The following is a 17,279-nucleotide window of genomic DNA, read 5'->3' as shown; positions in this document are numbered from 1 at the left end:
AACATGCAATATCTAGTAAACTTCATGTTCAGAGGACGTAACAGATCAAAACCTCTTCCCCTTTAACTTCACTCCAAAACACATTATGTGTGAACAATTTTGTTTTCTTTAACCTGCACAAAGTCTGTCAAAGATCAAAACAGGAAATTCACAACCGATGTAACATGGAATAGTGACTATAGATGGATTGCATTTATCAAACAGCAAACTGAGGTGTGCAGTTCATTGTGCCAGCCGTATCATGTAATACATATACAAAACAATGGGAGCATGCACATGGACTGCTTATCAATACCTATCCATTTCGGTATGATTATATCAAGTTTGGGTGATACTGACTGCAAAATTTAGCCATTTTGCACATCATGCAAAACGATCTCTATCATCTTACATTTGTTAATGTTCCCATATTGTGGATATTTGGAGAAAAATGGACTAAACAAACAGAAAATTGTGTGTGAGTAAGTACAGCGTATAGATGATGGCCTCTCGCTACTCTAGCTCTCTTAAAAAGCTCGTGATGTTTATACCAGACTTCGGCAGGCTGAGATTCTCTATGTCATGAAGTCATTTCAGGTAAACTGGCAATGCCTGCTACGGACTCAGCGTTGCCAATGGAAACAATGACGTTCCAATCCTTCGGGATATTCATTCTACTTACAGAGTTATGTATCGCGGTAAGCGTGCGCACATTACTCTTGAATTAGTTCATGACGTTCCCAAAGAGCCTACAGAAACATGTTGCATCATCTCCGCCAGATGTTGAAGGAAGGATTGGATGAGTTGCTAGACGAATCCTGTGATCCTTCCTCCTCGATGGAAAGAACGTCTCCACTCTCCGCCAGTTTCTGTCAGCGGAATAATCACAAAATGTCAAGCACGAAAAATTAAGCATGGCATGTATACAGCAACGTGACCTGCTTGAGTATAAGTAACAAAGGCAGAGACTTCAACTCTCCCGTTTTCGACGGGAGATCTCCCGCCGAAAACCCATTTTTGCAAAATCTCCCGTTCTCCCGCTTGAGAGTTGACTTCTCCCGCCCAGGCTCTGTGTCTCCCGTTGGAAAGGATTTCTTACTTATTGCTATTGTATGTTGACAAAATAAGCCTTAGAAAGCACCAGAGAGTATCTAGAACCCTAGGAACTTCGCGCTTCGCACACATCAACTTGGAGTCTCACGTTTGCTAGGGTTTCAGGCGGGAGAATCTCCAGATCAGAAGGTGCTTTGGGTTGGAGTCTCTGCAAAGGTAGGTATAAAAGTGTGACATCAATTCAATTAAAAAATTAAGAAAATTATCTATGTATAATCTGAAATTACAAGGAAGGTTAATATACATACAATATTGGAGAAAAACAAGTCACACAAGAAATATTTAATTTCATCTTTTGTCTGGCTTTCAGTCCCACATTTGTTTGTTTGTTTGTTTGTTTATTTGTTAGATGGTTGGGTTGCTGCAGGGATTCAAACCTTAGATTTCTATACCACATTCCATTGATGTCACCATACAAGTTGTATTGTGGATTCATTCAGTACTTAAAAGTTGACTTTGACAGAAACGAATCAAGATCTATTCTCCATGGTTGCCAATGAAAACAAGAAATGCAATCTTTAAGGATTTTGTTTAATGTCTATGAGATAGCAATAAACGCTGGGAGTACTTAATTCTAGTGGACAAGGATCTTGGCTGCTACACAGAAGGTCTCAAGTTAAAGAATTATGCTGAGAGCTCACAATTTCGGTATGACAGCTTACCCACAATGACCATTACTACTACATGCTGCTGCTACTGCTGCTACTTCTACCACTATTCCTATCATTACTTTTGTTATACAGGGTGGCCCAAAAAGAACGGAACGCCTAAGATTTTTAATTTTAGCAATATTGTTCCTAATATGTCATTATTTTGTATACTATTGCAAAGGCCATTCTTTTTCCAAAAGAATGACACCAAGTTCTTTAATTTTGGTTAATGCATCATGGTGTTAGGACCATTTTTGTCAACCCTTGCAATTTTCAAAATGTGATCATTTTGCACTCTCAGAGACACCGAAATCAGCGAGAATTCGGCTTGCCGTAGAAGCAGTAACGTTCGCAATGTGTGGAATGTGGCTGTCATTGTCTGTTACCATTGTGAATGAGACGACCTGACGACAATAACACTGTCCGCCCCACATTCCGCACATTGCGAACGCTACTGTTTCTACGGTAAGCCGAATTCTCACTGGTTTCTGTATCTCTGAGAGTGCAAAATGATCACATTTTGAAAATTGCAAGGGTTGACAAAAATGGGCCTAACATCGTAACGCATTAACTGAAATTAAAGAGCTTGGTGTCATTCTATTGGAAAAAGAATGGCCTTTCCAATAGTACGCAACATGATGACATATTTGCAACGATATTGCTGAAATTAAAGATCTTAGGCGTTCCGTTCTTTTTGGGCCACCCTGTATATCTTCTTATCATTATTACTACATGTACCATCATTATTAGAATACTTACTGCTATCACCAGTGTTACCATTGTTATCATAAATATTCACATTACACCGATGATGATGATGATGATGATGATGATGATGATGATGATGATTATGATGATGATTATTAGTATTACTACTACAGGACTGTACTACTACTATCACTTTTATTACCTCCACCAAGGGAGGAGGTTATGTTTTCGTTACCATTGGTTTGTGTGTTTGTTTGTTTGTCCCTATGCAAAATAACTCAAAAAGTAGTTAACGGATTTGGATGAAACTTACATGAAAGGTTGAGAATGACACAAGTAACAAACAATTAAATTTTGGTAGTGATCCTAGAATTTTGGGGGAATTTATGAAGGATTTTTGATATCTTGACAGGTACGGTCAATGAACTTGGGAGTTCAAGTTGCGTATTTTTTAGGTTTTTAAACGCTCACTAAAGTGCGTGCTCCAGTTTCTATTCTGCAGGTGGGCAAGGTGCCCCGTGCAGCTGAGGATTTATGACGCAACAAAGGCTTTGGGAAATCGGGCGATTTTCAGCATGTATATACCTATGGGTGTGGAAATCACTGATCTCTATGGAAGAGCCCAAAGAGCTTTTCCCCAGTGGTGGAGAGGAGAAAAATCTCTTTGGGAAGAGCAAGATCATCGGTGGAAAGTACTGTATGAGCTGAAATTTTCGCGGTGGTTTTATTTTCGCGAATCGCCTTTGAACCGCGAAAATAACAACACACAAAATAACAACGCGGGAATAACTAGTTCAGTTAGACCCTTGCAACCGCGAAATTAACAACACACGAAAATGTCCTCGAAGTAGCAACTCGTGAAAATATCTGTACGCAAAAATTTCAGCTCGTACAGTAGCTGCTTGGCGGAGGTCTGTGCTCTCAGAGTGCTTTTCTGGTTATTATTATTATGATGATGATGATTATTATTATTATCATCATCATCATCATCACCACAGTAATCATTGATATTACTGCTACTACTTACATCCTGTATGTTTTAACCCGTTCCAAACTAAATTCTGGAATTCCCATGGACTTAATACACAGGCCACCAGGTTCCCGTATGGAACGGGTTAATACGACGCACCTGTCATTTTGTGGGATACTGTAATGGGCCATCATTAATGGCTTTAGCATACTAACTCACCCGTTTATAATCCAAGTCGGAGCCTCCTCTCATTGGCTGTGATTTAATCACATATGCTGAGCCGGGTCTGGAAAAATGTGCATAGTCTGAGCGAGGTATAGTTGGATCATAGTCTTTCACCTGTAAGGGAATCAAGTCCAAATGGGATGAGAGTATAATGAGACAGGAAGGCAAAAATTAGGTATGTTTAACCTCCAGAAATTAACTTGAAGAATGGCAATTTTTCCTTAAAGGACAAGTTCACCTTCATATACATGTGAATTGAGTGACAGCAGCAATTTTAATAAAACACATCAGTGAAAGTTGGAGGAAAGTCAGACAATCCATTCAAAAGTTATGAATTTTTGAAGTTTCTACGCAGTCACTTCTAGATGAGAAGACTACTACAGTTTATGATGTCACATGCATAGAATGGTATAAGGAAAATATAAAGAGAATATCACAAAATGTAATTTTTTTTTTTTTAAAGTACTGTATACGCCATATATTTCGCGAGTCTAAATTTTCGTGAATCGGGAATTCCCGACAATTTCACGAGTGTTTAAATTCGCAATCATGATGGAGTCCTGTACTGAACGGAGAAGTGTTCACGCGTATGCCACATTCCCATCAGGATCAGAGTCAATATTTTCGCGTGTTTTTAATTTCACGAATAGCACCTGACTCGCGAAATTCGCGAAAATAAAAACCTCGCGAAATATTTGGCGTATACAGTACACATTCCCTCGACTTGTCACTGGCATATGTTAAAGGTAAATGATTCTCCCTGCCTTCTGAAAGAGGGAAGCCAAATGCTCTTTTATTAGGCAAGAAAAGTGAAAATATGTCGAATTTTCTTTACATTTTCTTTATATCGTTCTACACATATTGTGACATCACAAGCTGTATTAGTCTTCTCAACCAGTAATGGTGGCACTGAAACTTCAAAATTCATAACATTTGAACAAATAGCATGGCTCTCAGCATATTAACAAACGAAATCTAACTTTCACTGCAAACAAAACAATGCTAGTAACTATGAACTGAATACTACTAAGGAGAAAAAAAGAAAGAAAAAAGAAACAATGTACAGTACTGTAATTAGTCCAAAGTTATTTTTCTCATACAAGGAAAAACAGAATTGATACTGCCACACTTCCTCAAGCATGGATGACTTTATATACAATTGTATCCTTGCAATATCAAATCAGCATTACATCAGTATGCCCATTAATGGTTGGATGAGATATTCTGTGAATTCAACAAATCAGATACTGTAAGCATTAGTTGGCTGTATCTTAATGGTCTGGCTGTACAAGTAATGAAGTCTTGCAACTGGTCTGTTTAGGATAGGGTCTTTTTTTCTAAAGAAAGGGCACAGCAAAGATTGCCATTGGTCAGAATTCACTATCTACAACATGTCATAGCCTGCATGAGCCCTTAACACACCATCACATGTGTTTTAGGCAGCATACCTTTTTAACAATATCCAGTCGGACGAGCTCTGCCTTTGGTGTCCTCTTGCACCCCTCGGTGGCAAAGAACGGCCATATTGCTTCCAGGGCAGACGCAAAGTCTGATGACGTCCTGTGAAATTAGTCATTCAGTCATTGCAACTTGATTACTTCCCAGAAGCTCTAACTGAGATCTAACAACAGGGATGACTGTTCGGCAGCCTCATTCCGCAAACTCATCACAAACAAGATGTACACAAGGAGATTAATCCCAACTAATACTGTCCCATTTAAACAAAGAGTTTCTAGAACAAACGCTAATAAACTAACAAAGGCTTTCACACAATTGGGGTATGACAAGGTATTCAATAAATACAGCTTCACTGGGTTGTGTCCCTATCAAGACAGATTTAAAAGCACTTTTTGCGATTAATTTTAGGTTATGCACAAAGGAAGTCTTTAGTTACATAAGAATTATGTGGATATAAAGGTATACTGTATGTAAATAGCAAGCTGCCTATGAACACTGTCACAAACAGCCTTGAAGCATAATAGAATATCACACCACCACGGTACAACATTATTATAGCCCTCCATTGTGTTCTAAGTGGGCGTGTTCATGCACTATTGTGTATTTGATTGATTCAAATGAACCTTGACATCCCAATGAATGACTCAAGTATACCAGCAGATATCAAGCTATTGTCTATCCACCCCAACCCCCCCCCCCCCCCAAAAAAAAAAAATAAGAAGAAGAAGAAGAATAATAATAATAAATAAAGATAAAAATAAAAACCTCTCAAAAAGATTGACCTTGTGCTGGTGACACAGCGTTTGTCAGAAACTTTATGGCAAAGATGGGGAGGAGAATAATCATTACAGAGCATGGCATTTTCAAACTTTATGGTAAGTTAAAGCAAAGTAAGCAAAATTCACACTAAATCTTCTATCATTGGTCTGGGTGGAGAAGCAAACTTAAGATTCAAATATTGCAGACAATGTAACAAGCACTTGAGCTACTAACACAGCTACAAAGGTGTAAAGAGTTATGGGACACGGAAAATGAGGGTAACTTAATTTTCAGAATTTGCTATGAATTTTGGTCTCATAACCAACTTCCCTCATCTTACTTCCACATTGCTATTAATATAAAAAGAAAAGAAAACCTGACAACTAATAACTACAAATACTATGGAACAGGCAAAGGTTTCTTATTGGTCAATCTTCAGTTTTTGGCCATTGTACATTTCATTATTGTAGCCACAATCTTAGCATGCTCTCACTGATGCATTGGTACTCTTATTTTGGATATTTTGTATCTCTCTGTCATGTTATGCATCACTTTGTTTTGTTTTGTTTTGTTTTGTTTTGTTTTGTTTTGTTTTGTTTTGTTTTGTTTTGTTTTGTTCTGTTCTGTTCTGTTTTGTTCTGTTCTGTTATGTTATGTTTTCTCTGCTGACGTAAAAGGAAAAGTGCAACTGGGGTGTGAGGTCACTTTCAGAGTGCGATGTGCCTGTTGAGCCTTGTGGGAATTTAAGTGATGGAGTATGACGGATGTGTCATAACCACACCATGTCTCGGTGTAATAACTGAAACTTTCCCCAATTTTAACACTTCCTCATAAAGCCGATTGTTTGTAGACCTATGCATTACTGTTACCAGTGATGGTACCATGGAGGTACTACAACATAGCTACATGATTATGTACTGAAACTGCACACAAACCCACCAGTTTTGAATATCTCTGCTGCATTTATGATGTCAGAACACCATAGGCCTACTGCCTCAATGATGATATACATTTTGTACATACACACAACATACAAAAATTGTAAGTACACTATTTAAGGAAGTTCCTAATTCCATGGGTACACGAGTGCACGGTTTGGTAAATGCAACTCCCAATTTGCATTTTACATACTCATTGCCTGTATGTATGTGTGTGTGTATGTGTAGCGACAAGGGCTGGGAAGTTACATAATTAATGCATTTACAAAAGTGGGAAGTTTTACATAATCCACTACAAGGAATCATATGATGTGATTCATAAAATGAATTTTGGTGTTTGATTTGTCTTCCGTTTTAATAGAGAGGAATTGTCTCTCCCTCTCTTTCCTTTCATTTTCTCTCTCTTTCTTTCAATCTCTTTTTCTACCTTATTCTCTTCTTTTCTCGTATTTTCTCCTTTCTGTTTTCCCTACATTTTCCAATGCACTCCTCTTCAACAAGCCTATCTCCATAATTTTGCACTCTTTGTGGTAGGCTAATGTGTGGGCAGAAGCAGAATACCAGGGGCCGTATTCTGAGAGCTTATTAAGTGTCTGATTAGCACTTAATTACCGAATTGGTATTCTGAGAGCATGATTAAGTAGGGGTTATATTAACTACCATAGCAACAAGCGTTTTGGCGGGAAGGACCTACGCGTTTGCGCGTATCAATGCGCGCGCACCTCTGAGAGGACTTAATCACAGAGTTAATTACGAATCGGTATTCTGAGGGTGTAATTAAGTATGAAAGTTAATGAAAAACTTAATGATACCAAAGAGTGTCATTAACTACTCCGATATCAAGCATTACATCGCGTTTTCTCGGCCACAACGATGCTTACCGTCTTCGGTAACCGAGGAGCGGTTGAATCTTGTTATCATGGTATCCATAGAATTCAGAGAAAAAAAGAAATAAAGCCGATCTTCGAGGAATTTTGTCATTTTATGTGAGCAAAGAGGTTGAGATCTTCGCGTGCGTAGGTGAGGGGTTGTAATCAAATACCGGAGTGTGCGCACGGAGCTCTTGGGTTGTAATTACAGGGGGCGTGGAGGAGCGCGCATTGAGGGCATATTTGCGCGTATAGTCATCATTTTGGCTTCTAACAACGCGTCTGATTGGATGGAATAACAATTAGATGGGAGGGACCTAAGATAATTACAGGGGACTTAATCATACCTTAATTACGTCCTCAGAATACCGATTTTGCCCATGATTAAGGGCCTATTAACTTCACGACTTAATCACGAAGTTAATTACAGACTTAATTACGACCTCAGAATACCACCCCAGTTTATGTCATAAAGATGCATTTGCGCGCGCGCATGTGTGCGTTTCTTTCTTTTTTTCTGCGTGTAGTGTATGTGGGTGTGTGTTTTGTGTGATACGAGTACGTGTGTTTTGATAATGTATGTACAAGATGTGCTCGTGTGTGTGTGGGTATGTGTGTGTGTGTTGGATGTTTGTGTATAGAAAGCGGAAGGGGGAGGTCGACAGGTGCAGGGGGAGGGGAAGAGGGGGGATGGGAACTGAAAAAAAAAAAGATTACAGGGTCTGGAGGGGCAGCTGCGAAGAGCTGCAGGGAGAGTGGATTTCTTTGGGCAATTTACAAGACGATAACTTTCTGTTTCGATGATGATATTCTGTTTCACTGTACAATTGTGTTTAGGTGTTGTTGTTTTTTTCTCTCTCTCTTTCTTTTCAATGACAAATTTTTGATGACTGGAATGCCAGGTGTTGAAATATTAAGTTGATTTCAATTTCTATGAAAGTATTACCTGTATTTATGCAAGACAGGTAGTACCTCCTGGGTATAACACTGTTGTTATTTGCATAAAAATGTGTGATTTTTTCAGTTTGTACAGCACCACCAACTCATAATATTATAAGAGTATTGACCTGAATGTCAATAAACAAAGATTATTGGGGGAAAAAAAAGTGTGTGAGGTGTGTATGTGTGTGTTTTATATACAGTTTTCTGATGGTTTGGGAATACCTTGTTACTTCATACAGATGTTGATATTGACACTGTTGAGCTGACTGTGACTTTCACTTGTAATGATATTCCCATGATCTTTGACTGAACTAAATTATCTTGATAGAAAGAAGCTCCCCTGAACAGTTGCAGTAAAGGGATACAGCAGCTGTCCAAGCTATAATTAGTAATGTCACGTTCTTCTTGGCAGGCTGCACACATTCTTCATAATTGATAACATTAGGCAGCCTTTTTATACATCATCTACATCCATTAGAAAAAAAGAAGAAGAAAAAGGCTACATGCGCTGTCCATAATCATAGAGTATCTGTATTATGCACACAGTTAAAAAATCTTGTGAAAAAACAAAAAACGAAACGCTCTATGAAATGTTTCATGACATCACAAAATACAAAGAGTATAAGACAGCTGATTCTTCCATGATTAATTGAAATTTTGACCAGTCTCTGAGTTACAAAAATGAAGCATAAATTTGTGGGTGGACAAAAGTGACAGAAAGTTTAGCAGACAAGTGGACATGAAGCTCAGATAGTATATATTCTGTGTATGTGTTATATCATCTCTTGCTGTCTGCTGATTGACACGCAACAGAATGTTTTTAGAACATCATCTTACCGTCCTTTGTTGTCCTTGAGTGTTAAATTAGGCTTGGCCTCCAGGAGCTTCATCAGTACTTTTCCATGGCCTTGGAAAGCTGCACAGTGGCATGGGGTCCACAGGGTTCCGCCATTACTCAGATTCACGTCCGCTCTGCAGAAGATGAAGGATATCAAAACAAATACATGAATAAAAAAGGGCTTTTAAAATTGGCATGTTGTTTACCATAAACGTCACATATAACAGAGTTCTTGTACTAATTTTGCCTCTCATAACCACAAATTTACAAATTTCTGCATGATTCAGACAGACTGTAAAAGGACATTACTACTCACACAATTTACATCTATTGATGCAAAGGCTTAAAGTTAAGGGCTATTCCACAGGTTGGTGGACATGAGCTTAAAAATTCAAATTCAGTATTTTTCTGTGATATTTTCATTTTTAGTCCTTCATACATGATATTTTCAGGAACCAAAAATAAAAAGTTAATTTTCACATGTTTACTTTGGGAAAAAATAGTTGAAAGTTGTGACTTCCATTCTGTACCAAAATACAAGAAAAATAGTGAAAATGGAATATGGCATATTACCATTTCATTATTGCAACATCATACCAGTTTATTCATTTCTTAATTTTAGAAGATTCAAATTACCTAAAATACGTAACAGCTTTTCAAGTAAATTTGTAGAACTCGTTCAAAAATAAACATTGTAACCCAGTTAGGCGATGTAACGTGAGTAACCAAAAAAACTGACTTTGTTTTCTGAGAGAAAAATTCTTCACATTGAATTGGTGGGATTTGAAATTCTCTTCCTTCAAACAATCTTTGACAAGATGATGACTATCAAAATCACAACAAAATACTTATCTTTATAAAAATGATGAAGAAAAACTGTAACGTGAGTAACCTTGTAACGTGAGTAAGCATTTTGTAACGTGAGTAACCAGCAAAAATTATGAATTTAGGTAACATTTACTATGGGATGGCAAATTCTTAAAGTCACGTGGTAAGTTTTGACGTTATTTTTGGTTAATTAAAAGTGAAATGAGGGTACCCCTCTCTGATGTGACTCTTTCCTAATCAAAAATAAACAAATAGATAAATAAATATAAGCTTGGTACATGGCATTGTCAATTTTCGAAACACATGCTCTTTTCTACAAGCTAGGTGTTCCCAGATGTTAAAGTGGGAAAGTATAAGTAAAATTTACTGAACTTTGTCTCGATCATGTCCAACTTTCAAACAAGCTTCCCCACAATGTTTGTTTTTAAAATATGTAAATATCAAGAGAACTTCATATTGGAAATTAGTGCTCTTCACAAAGTATCATCAACATGTCCCATTCTGCATGAGCTCCCAGAGATCTGGGGATTCTTGTGTACATGTACGTATTGAACCTACACGTATCAAAGTGAGCATGCTGGATGAATGAGTGCCATTTGTGCAAGGATGGTGGAGATTCATAAGAATCATGAACTCTGACAGTGCTGGTACCCAGCAGTACATTTGGAAATCTGTGCACAGAAGACAACCGATGGATGAAAGCTGTTGAGGAGAGCACCACAAATGACCTAGTGGATTACATCATACTGCAGTTTGGTGCCCCAGTTCCTCCAACATAGCAAAGGTCACCAGGCATATGAGGACCAGACATGCAACCAGACAACCAGCAATAATTATCCTAAAAAAGCCCTCATTTAGGTTCATTTCAGCAAAAATTACACCTGTGTTGCTCAAGATAAGATCCAGTAGAGTACCTACTGGAATCAAAGGCAGGTTAGTCCTTTTTGCAGCACTTGGCAGTGTGGCATTCTGGGTCTCGGCACTCCCACGTCAACACATCAGACAATCTTGCCCACGAAAAGGAAACTGTGCTGGATGGCTTACCAGATCATGTGAAAAAGGATTTCTCTGGTCAGATGGCCCACCATCATAATTCAAAAACAAAAACATTGCAGCATCACTGTACACAGCATCACTGTACACACTGCATAGATAAACTCCAGATTCAGTGGAACTCTTTAGACACATCCCATGGCCAGCGACCAGTGGACAGGATAGGTGTACATCATGTATTTGTGAAACATCAAATGCGTGGGGTAAAGTAAGGATCAGAAAAGCTAATGTGTGTGATGCTACTACATTTTTTGCTGCAGTTACGTAAGGGCATGAAGGGAAGGGAAGGCAAGGCAAGAAATTTTCTTCATATTGGTATCTTATGTAAAGCCACACAGCCCATTCCAGGAATCACAAGCATGAATCGTACAGTTTGTATCTATTTTTCAAAAGCTGAGGAGATCTCAAAATTCCTGATTTCTGCGGATGCAGCAAGTCAAGCTTAACCAGAGTCAGAGGAGGCACAAGAGAACCCTTGCATTGGAGACTGGTATGCAGTGGAGTAAGACAGAAGAATGTATCCTGGAGAAGTCATTGCTGTTGGCCAAGAGAATAACTATAAAGTATAGCGATATTGTACACTGTACCTGTAATGGAGCAAGTTGGGATGTTTTGGAAATGGCCCAAACCTTGTAATCTTTTACATGAAATAGAAGATGTTGAATGAAAAAAACTAACTGTAGATGCACCAGCTATCAATATTGACAATAATTGTGGACACTTTAACTTTACAAACACATATATCGGCTGGATAGTATAGTCAAAATGCAGGTTAAACGACATGGAAAGTATCAAGAAAGGAGAGCTCAATGTGAACATTTTGATTTGGATTTTGGGTTTATGTCTAGGGTGTACTGTATAGCCAATCTGAAGAGTATTTAATTATGTTTGTCTTTTTTATACTTACTGCTGTTCTTTTTTATTTGATGCTGAGGCAAGAAATTAAATTGAATGCATTTGTTTTCGAGTTTTTCCATTTGCAAAGCCCACATCAAATCTCATACAGTATAGTAAATACATAAATAGCATATACTGTCAAACTTAGTAAAAGAGAAGAGGAAACCTTCTCAGAATGTTATTTTTAAACATAAACTGGTCTCTGATATCCTACACACATTATTTCAGAAAAAGAAACTTAAATGCTACACACATTAATTGTTTTTTAATGTTTATATTGAGGACCATACATGGACAAAATGTAACGTGAGTAACCGTAACGTGAGTAACCACTTTATCTGCACCCCTAGAAAAAATCATGCATTCCTTATTTTTTATACTATATACAAAGTTTGTCTCCCTACTGTACTTCCTTGAAATGGATATAATTAACTTTCATAAAGGCTTGGTATGAGGACACTTTTCACTTTTGTCGACTTTTCATTTTATGCATGTCCAAATCGTGTAACGTGAGTAACCGACACATTTTAACGATTTGCCAGGAGCATCTCGAAATTTCTCAAGTTTTGTTTTTATACAAAGGATAGTCAGACTGTGTACTTTGTTGTGCTAAAAAGTTGTTTGGTTCATATCTATAATAAGGGAGTTACAGCTCCAGGAATGAGTGAAGGTTTCTCCAAGTGTAACGTGAGTAACCGTGGAATAGCCCTAAAAAAAAAACAAATTGAAAAAGAAAATTAGACATACGTTAACCCATTGAGGACGAGTCCAGAGTATAGTCCGGCAATTGCTATGGGAAATGCATGTTGTAGCAAAATCAAACCATCCTCGACAGGTTAAGAACTCAAACACATTTACTTCGGTGCCTTCTTTACAGAAGAAGGAAACACAACAACAACAAAACAAAACCTCGCAAAAAAAAAAAAATGGATTGAGGCTCATGTAATGATATGGTCATCTGATCAAGACCACCAGTACTATTTTGCTGTACCCACTTGACAACTTTGAGAAAGTCTGACAGTCCATTCTTTACAATATGCTGAATTGGGGTTAAATATTTGCACACCCACCGTTTTAACCCCTTGCATTAATCTTATTGTGCTTTGTTCGCCTAACAGTACACTTGATACAGTGCTTTCTTAGCCAGTGGGTGCAGATGTCTGGAAACTAGTAATCGAGGAATCAAAAGCAAGCTCACTCAGGTGAAGCCCAAGTCCAGGAAAGCCTTATAGTGACACATCAAGGGATTGGGGGGATAAAGTAATGAGATTACTTAATCCCTTGATGTGTCACTAAGGCTTTCTTGGACATGGGCTACACCTGAGTGAGCTAGCTAAACTTCACCACTAGGTCAAGGCTAGATGGATTACTGACTAGGGATGACAAAGCTTGGCAAGATAAGGTTAAGTATCTGGAAACGTACAAAAGGGGTTAAAGGTAAGTTTCTTTTGGAAGGAGTTGTGCTGTGAGAGCGCACCCACCCATGCTTAAGGAGATATTCTGCAATGTCGCTGTAACCCCAGAAGGCTGCATTGCACAGTGGTGTGAAGCCATCTCTCGACTTCTGGTTGACGTCTGCCCCATCTCGCACAAGTCTTTTCACCAACTGAAGAGGAAAGCAGAAGCACAAGTATACTGTACATGTGTATTAGGAATACGGAGATCTCACAAATGACATTAATCCAGTGTTTCATTCACTGAACCACTAGATCCACTGGCTTGCTGTCGATGATTGAACAGGGATCCAGAAGATAACCAGCGCATAGTGCTATCAGTATATATTTTTGATAGTTCTTTCTCATGGTATTCTAAAACTAGATATGTCGCCATGGTATGCCTCTGCCATAATGCATTGTTCTCCTAATAGGTCTATAGTCCAATGTCTTGGCAATGTGTGGTGACAGTTTCACATAATTGGCAGAATAATGAAATGACAAGTTTGTCACAACTGTGTTGAATGTTCACTTTCCATGAACTAGGTTTAATTGGAAGAATGGCTATATTGTTTAAGAGTGCAGGTATTTGGGGATTTGAGGATTTTTACTTGACTTTTGACCCTTTGATAAGTTTATGCATTAAGAAATTTTCAAGGCATGGAGAAAAAGTGTAATTTCAGTATTAAATAGTAAAATCTTAGCATTTTAACCTGGCTTTGACCCTTGACCTTTGACTCTATCACCTAAAAATTGCCAAGAGAACCACTGTCAGGTAGAACATGCATAGATATGTACTAAGTTTCATAATGATATCTCAAGTCACTGTCAAGTGAAGTGAAATTTAGCACTTTCACTTGACATTTGACCTTTTGGCAAGAAACTTCCATGAGAAGCTTTATTTGGTAATACATACAGTTGTATGTATTCAATTTCAAGAAAAATCCTGCAGGCATTGCATGAATATGAGGGAAATAGTGAAATTGCAGGAGTTGACCTTGACCTTTGACCCCTGACCCTTGAAACATGACCCCCAAATTCCCTACATAATCACTGCCAGTCAGTACATGCATATATGTACAAGTGTACTACTGTAAAACATGATATATTCACGGCATGAAATTTTCGCGAATTGGAGCAGATGGCTTTTTTTGCGGCATGAAATTTTTGCGAACTGCAACTGGCATTCAATGTATATAGTGTAGACAAGAACTTTCGCGCGCATTTTAATTTCGTGAATCTTGGCGCTCGCGATATTCGCGAAATCAAAATGCATGGGAACATTCCTCGTTTTACAGTAAGTTCCATGAAGATACCTTGAACCATTTGTGAGATATGGAGAAAAAAGTGAAATGTTAATATTTTCACTTGACCTTTGACCTTGACCTCATGAGCCGAAACTCTCTCTGGAGAATCTTTATTTAGTACATGTGTAGTACACGCACACACTAAGTTTCGAGAAAATACACCTTCAGGCATGAATCTTGATGCAGATACATTTTCTTTTGTTCAAGGAAACCAAAGCCAAATTACAGTGTAAATGAGGATTGAGTGAAAGCAGCTATATCAGTAACATATTGACAGTAAAAGTTGCAAAAAAAAAAAAAATCAAGCCATCATTCCAAAGTTGTGAATTTATAGTTGGAGATATTTGAGATGAATTCCACTGTAGTTTTATGTGCTCGACTATTAGTTTCCTGAATATCCTTTAAACTAAAGCCCAATCCACACCCTGCCGAGCTGAGGTTTGATGATAAAATTAATATGTGCATAGTATAGAATTCATGTGCTCACAGGCACAGCTTCAGCCTTTTACATGAATGTACTAGGTGTTACAAAAAACATTTCCGAATTTTTTATCCTTAACCCGTTGAGGACGAGTCCCGAGTATACTCGGGCAGGTGTCTATGGGAAATGCGTGTTGTAGCAAAATCAAACCGTCCTCAACGGGTTAATACTTCAGAAACTATACATCAGATAACACTGTCATTAATATGAGTAATAGCTGAAAAGTGTACAATTTAGTTGGAGGTTATTTGAATATAAAAGCATGAGTCAGTTTTAATTTGTAAGTTATCAAGTTCCAGATTTTGATCAAATTTGAACCCTCTGTACAAAATTGAACTTCACACAAGAACCAATGATGTGTATGTGAGTGTGCCCGCTTACAATGACCCTAGCTGAACAATAGACATGGATACCACAAATACCACCTTTTCAGAACTCTGCTGACAAGGCTTGAACTGGACTCTTGCTCCAAGGCACATGAATGCTTTAATAATAATTCATGATGGATTGCCCTGGGCACTGCTAGTCTGAATTCATGGTAAAGGATAAAATGCATGCACATGAAAAAATAAGCACATGTTTTCATGTGCATCACTACATGCATGCACTGGATTTCAGAATATAAAGTAGAGACTAGCTGTGATAGTGGAATTTCTCATTCAATACGTAATAGAGCATTCCAATCTTGGCCATTGTTCAGGACCATTGTCAGGGTGTTAACCACACACTCTCATAGTATACACACCAATTGACCCCTGTGCAAAATCAAAATTTTGTACAGAGGGTTGAAAACAGAGCAAAATATGAAACCTAGAAATCATGAATTTAATGAAACTAATTTATTTCATCATTTCTAAATTACCTCCAACAAAATTGTACACTATTCAGCTATTGCTAATATCAATGTCAGTGTTATCTGATATATAGTTTTTGAACTATTAAAGATCAAAAGTGGGAAATGTTTTTTTTTGTAACACCTACATTATTGTAGTACAAATAGACTAGACATATATGTGCGTGCTAGCCCCGGAGACCGCGCCGCGAGGCGCGGTCCTGGCGGCTTCCCCGCAGTTTCGCTTATGTTAGTTCTGTGCGCTTGTGCAAGTGATTGTGAATTCTGTGAACATCGGTGAGCTGCTTATAAGACATCATTTTGTGCATCACAAGCAATGAAATGCATCAAACAGTCGCCGATGATAGTCATTTAGGTTTCATCGACCCATGTAAGTATTCCTAGTAGTTTCTGTTGAAAAATTAAGGAAATATAGCGCCGCAAAGGCACCCGTTTGTTCAACATGAAGATCTTTTATGGGAGCACGGCGCAGCCGCCACACGCACACACTGCGTGTGGCGGCTGTCGCAGTTAATGTGCGTGCATGCTACTGCTGGCCTTCCAAAGTAACAGACTCACTAACAAATAATAACAGGCACGGGACTATCATACAGGACGACCTTTCCAGTGAAAGCATGTCTAATTGTAAATAAGTCATAGAATATCACAAAACCTGGTAGAAACACTTAGAATATCAAAAATATGTCGGGATGTTGTGCTTCGGTGAACAATAGTGGTTTGAAATCAATGACTTGACGAAAAACAAATATATCCTCACATTTACGTCGCCACTTGCTGCCGCTGTTGCTAGGTCACTGCACGCTTCCATCTTCGCTGATTATTGTGTTGGTGTACGTACATTGTACGTACTGTACTGTGTACATTAAGCAACTACACACTACCAGGGAGGTGAGAGGACTTGTCTCACCTCCCTGACACTACGTACACATCTTCTGGAAGACACAGGGAGGTGTTTTCCTCTCACCTCCCTGGTAGACA

The 17,279-nt window shown here is 38.3% G+C and overlaps 1 protein-coding gene across 1 annotated transcript; it reads right to left on the bottom strand.

Moving 5' to 3' along the window:
- Window positions 1-746: 746 nt before the first annotated feature.
- LOC139708709 (cyclin-dependent kinase inhibitor 2A-like) lies at window positions 747-17,109 on the bottom strand. The gene is made up of 6 exons (XM_071620644.1): window positions 17,059-17,109; window positions 13,709-13,833; window positions 9,449-9,583; window positions 5,094-5,205; window positions 3,640-3,759; window positions 747-848 (listed from the first exon to the last, which is right to left on the bottom strand). Exons 1-6 carry the CDS (start codon window positions 17,107-17,109, stop codon window positions 747-749), a joined length of 645 nt encoding a protein of 214 aa, XP_071476745.1.
- Between the last annotated feature and the right edge of the window lie 170 nt (window positions 17,110-17,279).

The sequence above is a fragment of the Diadema antillarum genome, unplaced genomic scaffold, assembly GCF_040938485.1.
Source record: "Diadema antillarum isolate AM-2024a unplaced genomic scaffold, OU_Dant_1.0 scf00000037, whole genome shotgun sequence".
Lineage (NCBI taxonomy): Eukaryota > Metazoa > Echinodermata > Echinoidea > Diadematoida > Diadematidae > Diadema > Diadema antillarum.
The sequence above is the reverse complement of the archived record's forward strand: the minus strand, read 5'-3'. Positions and strand labels throughout refer to the sequence as shown.

Coding starts and splice junctions, on each gene's coding strand:
- LOC139708709 (XM_071620644.1), bottom strand. CDS start 17,109: ATGGAAGCGTGCAGTGACCTAGCAACAGCGGCAGCAAGTGGCGACGTA. Junction 13,834..17,058: donor CAGCAAGTGGCGACGTAAAT/GTGAGGATATAT, acceptor TTTCCTCTTCAG/TTGGTGAAAAGACTTGTGCG. Junction 849..3,639: donor CCGACTTGGATTATAAACGG/GTGAGTTAGTAT, acceptor TTCCGCTGACAG/AAACTGGCGGAGAGTGGAGA.